This window comes from Diachasma alloeum, unplaced genomic scaffold (assembly GCF_001412515.2).
Source record: "Diachasma alloeum isolate Michigan unplaced genomic scaffold, Dall2.0 Dall_scaffold_00198, whole genome shotgun sequence".
NCBI classification, from domain to species: Eukaryota; Metazoa; Arthropoda; class Insecta; order Hymenoptera; family Braconidae; genus Diachasma; species Diachasma alloeum.
This window is the reverse complement of record NW_021680363.1, coordinates 1,352,522-1,369,182: the sequence shown is the minus strand read 5'-3', so window position 1 is coordinate 1,369,182 and position 16,661 is coordinate 1,352,522. Positions and strand designations below refer to the sequence as shown.

The 16,661-nt window shown below is 41.1% G+C and overlaps 3 protein-coding genes across 3 annotated transcripts; 1 reads left to right on the top strand and 2 right to left on the bottom strand.

Moving 5' to 3' along the window:
* Window positions 1-279: 279 nt before the first annotated feature.
* On the bottom strand, window positions 280-4,786 carry LOC107048834. Its single transcript, XM_015272263.1, has 9 exons — window positions 4,751-4,786; window positions 4,542-4,656; window positions 4,085-4,188; window positions 3,715-3,786; window positions 3,434-3,638; window positions 2,905-3,146; window positions 2,652-2,827; window positions 1,585-1,729; window positions 280-711 (listed from the first exon to the last, which is right to left on the bottom strand). Exons 1-9 carry the CDS (start codon window positions 4,766-4,768, stop codon window positions 280-282), a joined length of 1,509 nt encoding a protein of 502 aa, XP_015127749.1. The 5' UTR covers window positions 4,769-4,786.
* Window positions 4,787-8,122: 3,336 nt separating this feature from the next.
* On the top strand, window positions 8,123-13,495 carry LOC107048877 (vacuolar protein sorting-associated protein 8 homolog). Its single transcript, XM_015272317.2, has 3 exons — window positions 8,123-8,250; window positions 8,382-11,887; window positions 12,922-13,495. The coding sequence occupies exons 1-3, from the start codon at window positions 8,170-8,172 to the stop codon at window positions 13,235-13,237; spliced, it is 3,903 nt and encodes a 1,300-aa protein (XP_015127803.1). The 5' UTR covers window positions 8,123-8,169; the 3' UTR covers window positions 13,238-13,495.
* A 1,220-nt stretch (window positions 13,496-14,715) lies between these two features.
* Window positions 14,716-16,530, bottom strand: LOC107048833. Its single transcript, XM_015272262.1, has 3 exons — window positions 16,456-16,530; window positions 15,923-16,135; window positions 14,716-15,246 (listed from the first exon to the last, which is right to left on the bottom strand). The coding sequence occupies exons 1-3, from the start codon at window positions 16,528-16,530 to the stop codon at window positions 14,716-14,718; spliced, it is 819 nt and encodes a 272-aa protein (XP_015127748.1).
* Window positions 16,531-16,661: the final 131 nt, after the last annotated feature.

Genomic DNA, 16,661 nt, shown 5'->3' with positions numbered 1-16,661 from the left:
TGCCAAATTACTTGATTATTAGGCATTATTTTACTGGGAAATTCTTTCAATTACTTATATTTTCACTTCAAGAAAAATTTCACATTTCTCATGAGAAATAAAACAACATTTCCACTAATTTTCCACAAATATCTTTGCATCTCAACACTTAAAGACCTCTACATGAAAATTTATTTTTAAAAAACAGTAAATCATTTTTGAAAACTCTAACTCAAAAATTTCATAAAGAAAACTAAATTTACTTGAATTTTAATCACGAATCAGTTATTCATCAATCTTTCAACTCATCTTCTCGCCATTCTCTCGCACTTCCTCTCCCCCCACCTCCCCCTCCTCCAACTTCTCCTCGTCATCATCCTCTTCATCGGCTGGAAGTACTTCCGGAAAGTACGCATTAGCTTCTTCAACAGCAATATCTGGGTTTTCACTGACATGATAGGGGCCGATGCCCGCGAACGTGAGGAAGGCCTCGGAGCCGACTTTCCTCACGACGCAAACGAACGCCTCGTACCCAGTCTTTTCCTCGGCACTGGCGTCGAATTCTTCAATGGAATTCGCCAGGAGCCTCGCCTCCCCGGGCTTATCCCTCTCGAAAATACCGAAGTGCAGGACCTCGGACTCCTGCATCGCGAGGACTACTTTGAGTTCATTTTTTCGTGTGCTGTCGAACTTGAAGACCATTATCGGAGCTTTTTCGGTCTTGTCTTCGTACTGAAATATAATTTTGGTATCAATGATTGTTTTTGGTGATTCATAAGCCATTTTGATGAGGATGTCATGGATATCCCACGAAATTTCGTCATTTAATATGTTCTAATTGGATGATACGATTTTAATACATCTGGGCTTGTTTCCAAACTTATGGAAAAAGATTTAAATTGAAGAGGAAGTAATTAAATTACGCTCTTTTGATCTCAAGTTATCAAAGATCAAAGACGATCGAAGATCTATTTGATGTCATTTTTTGCCAGAAATTGACATTCTTCAATCTTTAATATCTTTTTCTTAAATGATACGATTTGGATGTATTTCAAAGTTTAAGAAAAGAGCCTCAATTTGAATAAAATTAATTGAATTTCACGCTGTGGGTCTCAAGTTGTCGAAGATTAAAGACGATTCAAGTTCTATTTGATGTCATTTTTTGCCAGAAATTGACATTCTTCAATCTTTAATATCTTTTTATTAAATGATACGATTTGGATGTATTTCAAAGTTTAAGAAAAGAGCCTCAATTTGAATAAAATTAATTGAATTTCACGCTGTGGGTCTCAAGTTGTCGAAGATTAAAGACGATTCAAGTTCTATTTGATGTCATTTTTTGATGAGGATGTCATGGAGATTCCATGAAATTTCGTCTTTTCTGTCGCCATTTCAGCCCAACAATTAAAATGAAATATCGAGAAATTAATAACGAGGATCATACTGTCACGAAACCTCAAGTATTCTCGAAAATCGAGCAGTGTGTTGAAACCCTCCTCAATATTTAATACACATTTGATGCGTAAATTTCAATTTGATTCCAATCATTTTGAATATTCGGTCAATGAGCTCCGTGACATCCTTGAGGGAATGGAGATGACTCACGGGGAATGTTGTGTCGAGATACTTCTTGAATATCGTTTTGAAGAGGGCTATTTTATTCAGGGCGTTCGGAGTCGCCCAGACGACCGGAAATATGAAATTCTCTTTTCCTAAGGGGATGGAGGCTGGTTTGTGGCGCTCTGCAAAACTTGAGTAATTATAATTATAAAGTATTCACTCATTGAACACTTGATAATGACATTCATTAAAAATTCATTTGGGTAATTATAATTTTTATAATTATAATTATGAGTAATTTATAATTTTTACCTGAAATTTCACCGAATATTTTACGAAATACTGAATTTATCAATAAAAACATTCATTTCATTTTAATTATCTCCCGTTGAAATTTCAAAAGTAGATCTCCAACATACGAATAAAAAAAAGATCTCCAATATTTCTGTTTATTTAAGGCCCGGCTGGATTATTTTTCGAACGTTATCTCAATTGTTTTTCCATTCTCATAATGTGAAATTTATTACAAAATTTCCATTGGATTTTACATCACGCAGGAATCCCTAAAAATTATGATTGTACAATAAAAAAAAGTAGAAAAAACCGAACATTTTCAAGGAGCATTTGTTAATAAAGATTAAGAAATAAGTCCGATAGAGAGAAAATAGTGAATGAATAATTTATCGTGGTAACTAACGATGTGACAGCCATTGACTACTGTGACAAATGACGACCTGACAGCCATTGGATCCATCAAATTATTAATTTGCAATTTCCTCCCTATTGGGTTTATTTCCCAATATTATTCAAAAACGCTCTTTGAAAATGTTCAGTTTTTTTCCAACGTTTTTTACACACATTTACCCTCCAAATACATGAATTAATCAATAATAATAATAATAATTAAAGATAAAAATGAGGAAGTTGTTCTGAACATTTACCTGTGCGTTTTTTTTATTGTACAATCATAATTTTTGGAGACTCCAGGGCTTTGTAAAACTGAATAGCAATTGGAGATCATTTCTGATTATCAAAATAAAAATAAAAACAATCAAGATCACGTTGGAAAGATAATCCACCTGGGCCTTAATAATATCTCTTTGGAGACATACCAACCCTCGGGAATGTCGTCGCCAATGAGTGGTAGTCGTGGTTCACCAAACAATAAATTGAGCAGATATTTTTCCACATCCATTTCCGGCCTGTTCTCCCCCACCTTCAGTCGCATAAACATGCATTTACCTTCTGTCAGAAGCTGTTTGGCCTCCGGAGTCACTATCCAATCAGACTAAAATCATCAATGAAGGCCATTAATTGCATGAATCATCAAACATTCGTTTCAAATATTTTCATCATTTAGTGAACCTCTGCGAATATTTTGGCGATGAAATCTTCATTCAGTCGTTTTCTGATCTCTTGCTCCACTGTGTAGTTATCGGGGAGAACGTTCTCCAGTAAATCTACGTAGGGTGGACTCGCTCTCTTGTCTCTCCTGTGGCCCTCCTCGTCCTTGAAGACCCAGGGGTACAAAAGTAGACTGGTCTCGTCGAGGAGAGATGTCATCAGGTGATGCATCTCTGCTTCGTATCTCGCCACAGCTTCAGACTCTAATTTTGATTTTTTATGTAGAATTAACATTTTTGTTTCCTAATGGAAACTTTGTAATTGTTCAAATTTAAGTTTCGGATTTTTTGTGTTATATCGATCCATTATGATCCAACTAATGCAAAATGAATTTTTTAGACCGTGTCCGTACGTATGCGTGTAACAAAGATTTTATTCGATTGTTCGCTGATGAATCGATGGAATTGAATCATTTATTTTTCGTAAATGAAGTTATGAAATTTAATTCATTTAATTTCTGTAATTACATACTCTGGGGTAATCAACCAACCTTTTTGTGCCTTCTTAGCAGCCTCTTTAGCCACCCTCTCCTCCTCAAGTATCTTCACCCGTTTTTGCTCCTCAGGACTTCTCTCTGAGACCGGAATACAAAATTCATGATCTTCATTCTTCTGAACTTTATGAATCTCATCAGTCAGCATTTTCTGAAGTTCAGGGCAGTATGCGCCGAACATCAAGTTCACCATCATTCCGTTCTGAAGAGCAAAAACAATTTTTTTGTGAAAAATTCAGAAATTTCTCTGCATGGATTATTTTAATTGAGAGATTTACATGAATGAACATCCAGGTGGGTTCGCTCTTTCCCCTGAACCTCTCGAGGTCCGAGATGTTGTCGCACTTGGCCTAAAATAAACATTTTTAAAAATAATAATAATAATAGTGATCAATGGAGAAAAACGTTATTTTTAAAATAACGAAAAAAATTCGTAGAAAAATCTAGCGAATTCGATAGAAAATTCTGTTGGCTTTTTGTTAAACTTGTATTGAAAATTTATTAGTTATTGAAGAATTCCACAGCTTCATGACGTATTTGTTTTGTGTTGAAAATGTCCAATAGAAACTACTTTAGATGAAAAAAATCTTTTTAATAGCAATGAGAATGAATTTATCAATTGAATTTATTTATTTATTGTGCCCTTACTATCGCATAACTGAGAAGATCACCACCAATTTCCATTTTTATTTTCTTGAGGATGCTGACCATTCCACTGCAGGGTCCGCACCAATCCGAATAAACGTCCACAACTGATTAAAAAGAGATGAAAATTAATAAATCATTTCAACAAAAAGTGAAATGTAACAATCGGACGTATGGAAAATTTAACAGAAAACCTAGCGAATTCGATTTTTCTATACAACAATTATTCTATTAAGATATTTTCTACAGAATTTTCTGGTCTCAAATTTTTCAAGTTTTTTGTATGTTTTTTGTATTAAAAGATGGGAAAAATACAATGAAAAAAAACTTTTTCCCCAATAAAATTTCACATTGCGCCTCTCTTCCCGTGCTAGCACTACAATTTTTCTAAAAAATTTCATTCCGCGAACATCCTTAAATTCTTTTGCGCGCGCAAGCCCACGAAAATTTCAAAATTTACCAACAAGACCCTTTCGTTCCATGATCTTCGCCCACTCTTCATCAGTGGAAACTTCCGTTTGGAGGGCTGCAGGTGCAGCTTTCTTCGCCATCCTCCCCTTCCCCTTGAGCCCACCCTGGACATCACAGAAAAGTCAATTGACTGGAACGCGAAGAAATTCTACAAATGCAAGAATTAAATTGAAAAAATGGGGAAGAAGATTGTGTTACCCTCCGTCCCTTCAACATCTTGATTGACTATTCCCTCACAAATGTCCCGAAATAATTCTTAATCGAATAATCCCCGAGGCCCGCGTGCACTCGCAGAAGTACATTCTTAGACTGGAGAACAGCCTTTATGGCAGCGGTGCTTGAGCCTTTTGGCGTGTCCTCGGGGGTCGCATCGACGACATCGAGCGAGGCACGCGACGTCACGTGGATAAATATTAAGACCCATCAGGGGTTGAAAAAAAAACGAAGGCTCCTCCAAAAAGGCAACAGAGAGAAGCTAATTATAGTTAGGGAGGAAGGGTGGAGAGAGCAGAACAGAAGAAAATAAAGAGCACATCACCCCTATCTGCGATCATGATCGAACCACTGGAAATATTTATTCGAATCTACTGGAAATATTCTCTTATCTCTGATTCAATCTCCCGTGAATTCAGACTCTTGGATTTTTATTAATGATCACAAGATTTTTAAAGACAATTTCGGTTTTTGTTGGCAGTGGAGACTTGGAAATTTTCATTAGACATTTTTGGAAATTTGGGTAATGGCTGTGACTGAATATTCAATGTAGTAACGGATTTTTCATTCAGCATGGAAATTTCATGCAATATTGATTGAATATCGAGGAAACAAATAAAGATGAAATGGACTTTCTCATGAGATTAATCTCTCAGTTGAGTTTTTGAGGAATATTTCGGAATCTAAGGGAGATAGCGAAATTTTCGTTATTACATTTGTTGTAGCTCTCAATCGGCTCTACAAAAAAGATTATAACAAAAATTTTGCTATCTCCTTTAGATTCCGAGATATTCATCGAAAACTGGCGAATAGTAAGAATTGGCTGTACCGTTTTACCACTTCGCTACTGAAATATGTCTCTCGCTAGTCTCGATATTCCATTATTGTCGCAGGCATTACATTGAGTGCATCATTCTGCATTGAATTCTACAGTGAATTGTTCTCTCGAACTCATAACGCCATCAGACCCAGTGTACAAGATTCATTATTGTTTATTCAACTCCTTATGTCGGAACTGTCCCCAATTTTCATCACGCATTTGATGCTGTGAGTGTACATACTAATAAACAGTATGAAGTGAATTTGACTGTTTACCTATCACATATTTTTTTGATGAATAATCGAAGTCGTTTTGGGGTGTTTTGACCAAAATTGCGAAATTTCGAAATGAAAAAATTAAAAATTAAATAGATCCAAGAGGATGCTCAACTTGAATGACGGCTCAAAATACTTGTTCTGATTATAAGAATTACTGAAAAAAAATTTTGAAAATTAACCCTGACGTAATTTGCAAAATTCAAGACTTTCAACTTTTTTTTTCTCGAAAAATCATTATTATGAGCGGTCTAGGAATGGAAAAAAAATCTTGCTAAAAATACTCGTATAGGCGGTAGAAAATGGAAAATTTAAATTGAAATCGGATAAATCGAACTCGAGTTATTGGAAAAAAAAACGGAAAAATGAAAAAAAAAAACATATCTCTGAACGGGGCTGTAGAAAAAATCTGAAAAAATTTGAAAGATAGTTTTCCAACCCCTCTAATCGTAGAAAAAATGGCCATTAATTTCCGAGACGGTGAGGGTCAGCGGTGGACTCATTTGGCGTGGAATACCTCATACACTGATAATTGGGAGTGTAATCACCCATTTCGATCATTAAAAGTAGCAATTGTGTCTATTACAAGTCTTAACATTATAAATTTTCAAAAGTTTCCATCACCGTTTTACCTCTCTCATCACAAAGCTGATGCAATTACTGATAAAAATTCAAAATTCTTTTATTCCCCACGACATCGTCAATTCATTCTTTAATTACTTCCTCAATTCACCCAACTTTTCCCACTCTAAATCCCTAATTTACAGCTCGAGCTACCTCCACTCTAGACTTAACTAAAAAACTTTGGCTTATTCCTGCATAAGATACCTGGAGTTATTTCTTATTTGCACTGCGTGACAGGATCTCCTCCCAGCCGTAAATTTGTGGTATTCCCAAGACCAATTTGCCTGAAAATAGCCCAGAATGTAATGAATGCCTGGCATATCTATTCCACCTAATTGTCCTGTCACAAACACAAAATAAATGTATATGCATGGTATATTTTCTTGCCTATTTACATCAGCTAATGGTACCTGAATCGATAATATTTATTCGGTGTACATGGTTTTTGGTATCGTGCACGCTACGCTCATTCGTGACACCAGAATAATACATGTGATTTAATGCCCACTGATATACCAAGCAGCATTCGTGTTACCTCCTTGTGATTAATCTCTCTGAATAACTCTCAATTCTCATTCCCCAAATTTTCCTGGGAGCAATGACAATGGCAGAAGTAAACCATGTCAACTGCAAGGGAAAGATGATTCATATGAATTCCCCGGAGTGACAAGATGTTTATTTCAAAATTGCTGATGCAATACTCACACGAGATCATAATTTTGAATAGTGGGGGGATGCGACGAACTTTTTATTCAATTTAAGGGATTTTTGGGGTATTTCCGGGTTCGATGGAACGCGCAGTTTTTCTGAGGTGATGGGCTTCTCACGTGAAACGGAAACATCGACGGGTTGCCCGGGATACAGGTGTTTTGCATGTGGAGTGCACTCCGGGTACTGATTTATGAGGACTGATGATTTTATATTTGACAATAAGAGAATTTCAATAGTTTCCGCACTGAGAGAAAAACGACAAAGTTCTCAAACAAGTCTTACTTGTGCCAAGAAAATAGTTTTCTGAAAATTATAAAAAAGAATTTTTTTGTGCCGAACATGCAGAGAGTGCGCCGGAATGAGAAATTTTCGTCGCAAAAATAGATTTAGTAGTTGAAAAAAAATTGCATTCTCTGTCCACGCAAGAAATGTCATTTCTAGAACTACTCCTTCGTTATTCGATACTCCCATACGTATTTTGCTCCCGAAAAATCTTTGTTTTATGCGAAACAAGGGATAGTAGTTTTTTGTTTCGACTGTCTAGTTTGACAACGTGTTTGTTTTTTTCTCAGTGTGGGAAATATAGTTTCCACATTTTCTATAAAACATTTTCTAACATTTTCTATAAAAAAAAACCCGTGCCATCTAAAATTTAACAGGACACCGGCAATTTGTCGTCAAACTGTCGACATACTCTTTGCTAGGATCTGTCTGTCTGTGTAACCGAAATGTTTTTCTTCAGAAGTGTTTTCGTGCTTTGACCACTTAATTGGTCTTGCAGTGTGAATTACCACTAAAATTCAAGAAAACATCGGTCTCAGTGTCTTCAAAATCCCCGCCGTCACCCCCTCCCCCTCCGCTCCCTTCTCGTCCACTTAACCCCCTCCCCGTTCTCCCAACGACAACACAGTGTCCAACAATGGCGTGTGTACCGCGCGGGTGTAGTTTGACAGTCGCCTAACAATCCGCAAAAAATGGCAGACAAGGACAGTTCATCGGGGGGTGGATCCCAGGAGAACCTCGCCGTCGACGCCATAAACCTGGACATCGAGGAGGTAACACCCCTACCCCCCAGCCCCCAATCTAACCTCTAGGTTATCCTTATCACCCTCCCCCCGGGGGCCTAAAGAAAATCAGCTGTTGCTGAGACTAATCCCCTTGAAATCACCTTTGAATCTCCCCGCAGCTGGACGATGCAGAGTACGCGATACCGTCGCTGGACCACCTGCCGACCCTGGAGAGCATCCTGACAGAGCAGGACACCGGTGAATTATCGGGCACCGACCTGGACATCGGTGCTGCCTCGGCCTCGGCGGTGGACGGCAGCGAGACAACGAGTGTCGGTAGCCTCCTCTCCCTGAATTCCCTGAGCAAACCGACACCCCGAAACCCGGAGATTCCCCTGTCGGGGGTGATAATGAAGCACGCGATAATGCGGGGGATAACATCGCAGATAAAATCCGCCTCGGAGAAGGTGAACGCCGGGCTGGCGAGTGCGGTTGCCGCTGGTGGAGATCTCCTGATCATTGGAACCAGTCACGGCCTCCTCTTGGCTTTTGACTCGAAGCAGACGCTGAGGTGGTGCAACCAGGAGGCGCGTCACCAGGGGGCGGTCTCAGCCCTGTGTTTCAATCACGACGGCACACGACTGCTGGCCGGCTACGCCCGGGGGCACATCCTCATGATCGACAGCTCGAGTGGAAAGGTCCTGAGGACTCTGACGGAGGTGCATCCACCCGGGACAGCAGTCCTCCACGTGAGATTCACTGACTCGCCTACCCTGGCCCTCTGCAGTGACAGCGGGGGCTCGGTCTTCGAGCTCAGCTTCACGAGGGTCATGGGGGTGAGGGGGTGCGACTCCAAGTGTCTGTTCAGTGGATCGCGGGGTGAGGTATGCACGATGGAGCCACTTCTGCTGAATAATTTACCTCGACATCCCCTGAAGAACTACACACTCGTCGCCCTGGCGACGCTGTCCAAGGTCATTGTCGTCTGCATTCGCCCGAGGATGAGGGTCGTCCTGACGCATCCCCTGGCGGGGCCGACGATTGCGCCACCGCAGGTCTCCTGGCAGCTGGTGGTGATCCAGGCGCCGGACGCCACGCGAGTCATTGATCCCGTTCTCGCCCTTGCCAGAGACACAACTGTTCACTTTTACCAGGTGTGCTCGGAGGCCGGGTCGAGGGTGAGGCTGACGCCCCTCAGGAGAATGACGCTTGCCTACACAATCAGCAATCTTCGATGGCTGAACACGAGATCGCTCGCTGTCCTGGACACGCAGGAGCGACTGCATCTCATCGATGTTAGAACGCAGGAGGACCTGGAGACCATTGACATGAACCCCGTGGGGATATCCTACGCCTCGAGTCACTTCAAGGGCCTCTCCACGGGGGGCAACGTATCCAAGGCGATGGCGTTGGCTGGGGAACGGGCGTGCTACAACAGCGTCATCACTTATGGGAGCCAGCTGCTGCTGTTGGGAACGAAGCGACTGCACGTCGTCTTCATCAGAACGTGGTCCGAACGACTGCGGTATCTGACGCTTCAGAAGAGATTCCCCGAGGCCCTGGCGCTGGGTCTGTCCTTTCACCAGGACAAGGGGAAGGCTGTGGTGGGTCTCAGTGGGCTCAAGAAGGTAAGGAAACGGCTGACCTTCATCAAGACGAGTGAGGTATTGATGCAGTACATGCACGAGTTCATCAGGTCGCCAGGGGACTACGGAAACGAGAGCGAGATCATTGCGACTTGTGTGGATTATGCTGTACAGCTTGAGAATAGTTATCTGTTGTTCGGCGCTCTGTGGGATCTCGTGTCGGAGACGCCGGGGTTGAAGGCGAGCTATCTGAGGGCTCTCGAGGGCCCTCTCCTGGACGGCAGCCTGTTGCCAAGACTGCCACCACTGATTGCCCAGCAGTTTGTCGAGTTGTACGACAAGGAGGACAGGTTGGAGCCTCTTCAGGCTGTCGTTGTTCTCCTGGACGTCGATTGTTTGGACATTCACCAGGTGACGACCATCTGCAGGGCCAGGTGCCTCTGGGAGGCGCTCATTCACCTGCAGACGGCAGCTCTGGGGGACTTCACGGCACCCATTCACCAGCTGATGCCCGTTCTCCAGAATTTCATGAAGAGCACGAGGGAGACGATGCCGAGGGAGTGCATCAGGCTGGGAAATGCCCTCCTGGTGTACGCCAGCTGCTGCCTGGCTGGTAGGGGCTTCCCCAGGGGCGATCTCCCTGAGGACCAGCCACAGAGGGCTAAGGTCGAAGTCCTCAGGGCTCTGTTGTCACAACATTCCAGTCTCGCTGAAGACAACGAGCGCCAGTATCCGTATCTGAGGAGTCTTCTCAGATTCGATGCTCGAGGCTTTCTCGACGTCATCTCCATGGCCTTTCAAGAGCCCGAATTCAAGACTGAAATGGGACTGCGACAGAGACAGAGACTCGTGGACATTCTGTTGTCCATCGTCATGCCGACAACACCAGTGTCTCCAGACAGTCCTGAGTACCTCACGAGCAATCAGAGAGCAACTGTCCTGGTCTTTGTGGCGAATGAAATGGCGGAGGGCACTGTCACCCTGGAGTCCTCCACTCTGAATCGATTGATTGAGGTTCTCTGCACCGACACTGGGGACATGGTAACACGAGATCAGAAACTGGAGCGAGAGAACGCCCTCCTCCAACTCCTGAATACGAAGAAGCTGAATGGAATCACTGATAACACTATTTTAAATTTATCCCAGAGGGCGAAATTCTTGAGGGTTGCCGAGGTGGTGTACACGGCGAGGGACGACTGGGTCTCCGTCTGCAGGTGCATCATCGGGGACCACTACAGGCAGCACGAGGTGTGGCAGTGGCTGGAGAGGCTGCCCAATGGGGCTTTTCAAGCGGTTATGCTGGCACACGCAGCAACTCTCGTTGCTCTAGACGCCGACAGGGTTGCTGGCTTTGTCAATAGAATTCCCGCGAAATTGTCGGCCATCCTGGAGATGCTGGAGACAGAGTCGAGGCTGGAATTTGCGCTGCTGTCGTCGTTGTACCATGGGAATCAGTTCAGGGAGGAGGAGGAGAACAGGGTGGAGCTCACGACGCAACAGCTCGAGAGGTTTCTAGCGCTCATGTGTCGATATGATCCTGACGGTGTTGTTGGTCATGTCAAGGGGGTGCACGGCTGCAGGCTCGACGAGGCTCTGAGGATCGTGAGGGAGGCGGGGCACAAGGAGGCCACTGCCGTCATGCTGGAGAAAATGGGGAACTATCAGGAGGCCTTCGAGCTGCTCCATGGGGGCCTGGAGGAACGACTGGGGCTGTATCACCAGGGGGTGATGGGGGAGGAGGAGGTGGTGGTGGCGACTAAACAGGTCGCGGGGCTGTGCAGACGGGCCGCGGGGAACCTCGACTGGATGCCCCTGGTGGAGAGTGCTCTGCAGCCTCAGGCCGGGGGGAACCAGAGGGTCGAGAGGCTCAGGGGACGACTGCTCAAGGTCGTGCTGGAGGCGCTCAGTGGAACCACTGCCCTCTCCATGGTTCTGGAGAAAATTCTCAAGCATCCGTTGGCCACTTCGGGGACCATTGGGGATATCAGGCAGCTGCTGACCGGGGTCTTGACGCATTCTAGGTACGAGCAGGTTCTCGTTGAGACCACGGCGAGACTCGTCAGTCTGGAGCTGCATGAGGCACTCAAGAGGACGCTTAGGTAGGCGGGGTGGGGGTTAAAATTTTAATTGACATTGAAATTTTTGGTTAAAGAGTCTGGGACAACTCAATTTACTGACTGCACTGAGAGAAAAACGAGAAAGGTCTCAAGCAAGTCTTAGTTGTGCCGAGAAAATAGTTTTTTGAAGATTATCAAGGTTTTTTTTGGGCCAAACATGCAGAGAGTGCGCCGGAATGAAAAACTTTTGTCGAAAAAATAGATTTTGTTGTTGAAAAAAATTGTATTCTCTGTACACGCGAGAAATGTCATTTCTAGCGCTACTCGTTATTCGGTACTTCCATACGTATTTTGCTCCCGAAAAATCTTTGTTTTATGAGAAATAAGGGATCGTAGTTTTTTGTTTCGACTGTCTAATAATCACAGACAACAAATGAACCCTTAAATGAAACAATAATAATGATATGATAGCAATTTTGTAACTTGGGGATAAAATATTTTTTGATAAATTGTCCTCTAATATTTTCATCCTGAAAAGGCACCGTCTGGTGTGAATTATGTGCCTCTTGAGCCAAATATTTCGTTGCTGTCGAAAGCAGAACAATTATTTATGTTTGAGACCTTCAAATTCGAATCAAACAACTATTTTCAATAGAATTTCTTAGAAAAAGCGCTAGGTTTCTTCTATTAAATTGTTTCATACGTGAAACTAGAGTCTGAAAAATATTGAATTTATGTGAAAAGTTGAACAAATCATTTCTGCTCAATAATTGTGGGAAAATCGATTCTTCAATTACACTGAGAAAAAAATCCCTTCTGCCGAGCAAATTTATTTGCCACAAGTGAATGTATATAAACATTTACATTTGAAACGTGTGGATTTTCTTGTAGTGAGTAAATTCACATGGTAAAAGTAATTTTTTGTTCTCAGTGTTCAAAATTGCTGAAATTCTTGGCCAATTAAAACGCAAATAATTGTAATAATCTCTATGGACTGATGAAAATCCCTGATTCTCTAGATAATTAACAGCCACTTAATGTCTGAATATATTTTTCTCGTGAATTTCCCTCCTCAGAGATTCTGGAAGAGCATGCGCAAGTGCTTCAATGGTCTGCCCCGTGTGCAGACAGGTGCTAACCCAGTGTACAGACTACACAGTGTTCTTTGGCTGTGGCCATGGCTATCATTCCCAGTGTTTAGGAGAGAGAAAGCTCTGCTACAAGTGCCTAAACGACAAGGGTTGGGCGCCAGTTGCAACAAATTACGATGTGCCAACCCCGAGGGCCCCTGAGAGGCCCCAAATATTACCACCAGCCTTCATGCGTCGACGTGAACTCACCCTCAGACTCGGTGCACCAACAGTACTGTCGGATCTCGAGGGGATTCTTTGAAAATTGTCATAATTCAATGTAAATCTAGTCTCAAATCATTCAGAAGCATCCCAGGATATTAATCTGATACTCAAGACATTCAAATTTGTATATTGATTGTTATTTTGTCTCGTGATTTTTTTCCCTATGTCGGGACAATTTGCGGTGTCATTGTATCATATTTATAAATCTATTGATAAAATTTATGATTAATAGGAGAGAGTTTATCGTTCTAATTGATTTTAAGGGAGGAACGTGGAATAAAAGGAAACAAGATCATTTTTGTCGTTCAATTTATTCGAAAAATGTTGAGGGACATTTTTTTTTCTCGACATTTCCCTTACAATCACTCATTACAATAAATAAATTCACATTGAACCAATGAATCATCGAGTTCTAATCACCTCATTTCGTTAATTAACTCTCCAAAATTCGTTAGACTCTTTTCTTGAGTTCGGTTCGCATTCTTAATTTTTTATTCTTGGTTCAAGATCATTTTTCTGTTTCAATTTATTATTATGGAAAAATTGAATAGATTATTGTCGCATCCTTGGAACTGCTGGGTTGAGAAAAATCTTAAGAATGATTTTTTTCTTGCGACATTTCCCCCAGATTCACTCATTACGATGATAATTCAGCGATTAATAAATTCATATCGAAAAAACTAATCATTAAGTACAAATCTTCGTTAATCATCTCATTTCGTTAATTAACTCTCCAAAAAAGGACCTCTCATATTTTCGCAGTCTAATTCCCAAATCAATCTTCAATCCGTGGATTTCTCCTTGTGAACAGAATTAAACGGTGGTGAATTCGCCAATCTCAATTTATTTTCAATTTATTATTATGGAAAAATTGAATAGTTTATTATGATATTTTTAGAACTAGCAGGTCGAGAAAAATGTTGAACATTTGTTTTCTCTCGTCATTTCTCCTAGAATGCACGAAAAAAATTAACAGAAAAACCTAGCGAATTCGTTAGAAAATTCTATTGGATTCCTATTGAACTTTCTGTTGGTTTTTGGTCAATTCTATTGAAATGTTCAATAGAAAATATTCAACAGAAAAAGTTGATGGAATTCATTTTTTCTATATAAATTATTCTTTTCAGACATTTTCTATAGAATTGCCTCGACTCAAATTTTCCAAGTTTTTTTCATTCTATTTTCCTTCTCTTGTCATCAACAAAATCAAACAAAAAGCTTTGAAAATTTGAGCAGACGAAATTCCGTCGAAAATACCTCAGCAGAATAACATAAATAGAAAAATCAAATTTTATTGACTTTTTCTATTGAAATCGAATAGAATTTTCTAACGAATTCGCTAAGTTTTCCCATCAAATCTCTTCATCCGTGTCATTACGAAGATAATTCAACAATTAATAAATTCACATCGACAAAGAAATCAAGTCCAAATCTTCGTTAATCACCTCATCTCGTTGATTAACTCTCCAAAAAAGGATCTCTCATATTTTCGCAATCTAATCCCCAAATGAATCTTTAATCCTCGGATTTTTCCTTGTGAACAGAATTGAACAGCGGCAAATTGGCCAGTCTCTTCACTTGAGTTCGTTTCGCATTCTTAGTAATGAAGACTGGTTTCTTGGGATTGCTCTCCTTCAACACAACCGCAGGATCCTCCGGCTCCCAGCCGAGGAGTTCCTCGGTGAGGAGGGACGAGACCTTGGAGAAGACCTCCAGCTGTTGCTCGTTCGGTGGAAGGAGACTGTTCTTCTGGGAGAAGGCCTCCACCGTTGCATCGAGACTCTGGAGGTAGCTGGTGACCTTCGGGGTCACCAGGTACTGCTGGATGCGCTTGTCACAGCCCTCCATGTCGTTCAGGAGCTTGGAGATCTCGTTGCAGTAGAGAAAGCCCTGGACGACGAAATCGTTGTCGTATATCATCTCTCCGATCTGCAGGGACACTTGGATTGACGATGTCGATCGTTTAATGTCGGTTAGGAGGGATGACAGGGGGAGACCGTAGGCTGATCTGCTCACCACCGAAAGGCTCGAGTGCTCCTCGGTAATCTAAAGGACACACTTGACTTTTAGGAACAATTATCTATCGAAGTGGCAAAAGGAGATAAGTAAATTTTGACTATTGATCAGTTTTCAATTAATATCTCGGAATCTAAGGGAGATAGCGAAATTTTTGTTATAACCTTTTTTATGGAGCCGATTGAGTGCTACAACAAATGTCGTTACGAAAATTTCGATATCTCCCTTAGATTTGGAAATATTCCTCAAAAACTCAACTGGGAAATGAGTGAATTATCACATTTTTATTTGTCTATGCCATGATTTAAGAAGGGATTTTCAATTTGTTTTTGGAGATTATCTTGAAAATGAGTGGATTTAGGGGAAAATATGATAAGAAATTTTTTGTAGAGGAGAAAATTTCCAACAAAAAAGTCTTATCATGTTTTTGCCTCCAATTGGAAGCTTTTTAATCGTTCAAATTTAAGTTTTGAATTTTTTTTTGTTATATCGAGCTCGAAAGGGCAATTTTTAGACCTCGTTTTTCTGCAAATGTATTGTTGAGTCCCATCGATTGCCATTAATTAATATTTAATTCATCCATTAGCAAAAATAACTATACTATATGCAATATAAGAGCAATTTTCCACTTGTTTTCTTATCGTTAGGCATTCCTGAGACAATTGGAGATTTGTATGAGGGATTTTTTTTGTCCGATGTTATGTACCTCTTTAACTGTCTTTTTCCAAGACTCTTGTATGTTCTCCACGAACTCAACGACTTCCTTCCTCTTCTCGTTCTCTAAACGCTCTGATAATTGCGTCAATGCTTCAAGTTTTATTGATAAATTACTGGAGATTTCCTTGAAACTCAGGAGAAGCACCTCCAGCTCAGTGTCGATGAGGGCGACTTGAGGGGCTTCATGTCTCAAAATTGATAGCTATAAGAAATATTTCGAACCAACATAATTTCTCCAAAGTAATTAATCTTTCTGCCAAGATAATTAAACATCTCTAGGACATTTACAACAACTTAAACAAAACGCGGACCCTAATTTCATGAATATCTCGAGAATGGGTGGATTTACGAAAAAATGTCATAAAAACTTTTTTGTAGCTCACGAAATTCTCCACAAAAAATGTCTTGTGATATTTTTCTCTAAACCTCTTCCCCGCGGAGATATTCACACGGCAAACTTTTGGAAATTTCATACTCGTCTCTTTACAATCGCAAAATCAAAAATTGTTCCTCATTCTTTACGTTTTTTATCAACGTCTCCAGGAGAGTCGCCTGGTCCTGGAGAATGATGAACTCCGTGCACTCTTCCACCTCCATTTTCAATAGACTGAAATGAAAATAGAAAAACAAAGGACGAAAAAACAAAACACGGTCATTTTCTTTCTTTCATTCGCTTCAATTTCTCTTTTTTTTCTGCAATTTTATTACAACAGCCAGTTTGGATTTTC

Excerpts from the sequence above, each read along its gene's own strand:
- LOC107048834 (XM_015272263.1), bottom strand. Across the intron at positions 3,787-4,084 it reads ATCTTCTCAGTTATGCGATA|GCCAAGTGCGACAACATCTC; the intron begins GTAAGGGCACAA and ends TGTTTATTTTAG. Across the intron at positions 2,828-2,904 it reads TCGCCAAAATATTCGCAGAG|TCTGATTGGATAGTGACTCC; the intron begins GTTCACTAAATG and ends TGATGATTTTAG.
- LOC107048877 (XM_015272317.2), top strand. The coding sequence starts at position 8,170 with ATGGCAGACAAGGACAGTTCATCGGGGGGTGGATCCCAGGAGAACCTC. Across the intron at positions 8,251-8,381 it reads TAAACCTGGACATCGAGGAG|CTGGACGATGCAGAGTACGC; the intron begins GTAACACCCCTA and ends ATCTCCCCGCAG. Across the intron at positions 11,888-12,921 it reads GCACTCAAGAGGACGCTTAG|AGATTCTGGAAGAGCATGCG; the intron begins GTAGGCGGGGTG and ends TTCCCTCCTCAG.
- LOC107048833 (XM_015272262.1), bottom strand. The coding sequence starts at position 16,530 with ATGGAGGTGGAAGAGTGCACGGAGTTCATCATTCTCCAGGACCAGGCG. Across the intron at positions 16,136-16,455 it reads TGGAGACGTTGATAAAAAAC|CTATCAATTTTGAGACATGA; the intron begins GTAAAGAATGAG and ends TATTTCTTATAG. Across the intron at positions 15,247-15,922 it reads GGAAAAAGACAGTTAAAGAG|ATTACCGAGGAGCACTCGAG; the intron begins GTACATAACATC and ends TGTGTCCTTTAG.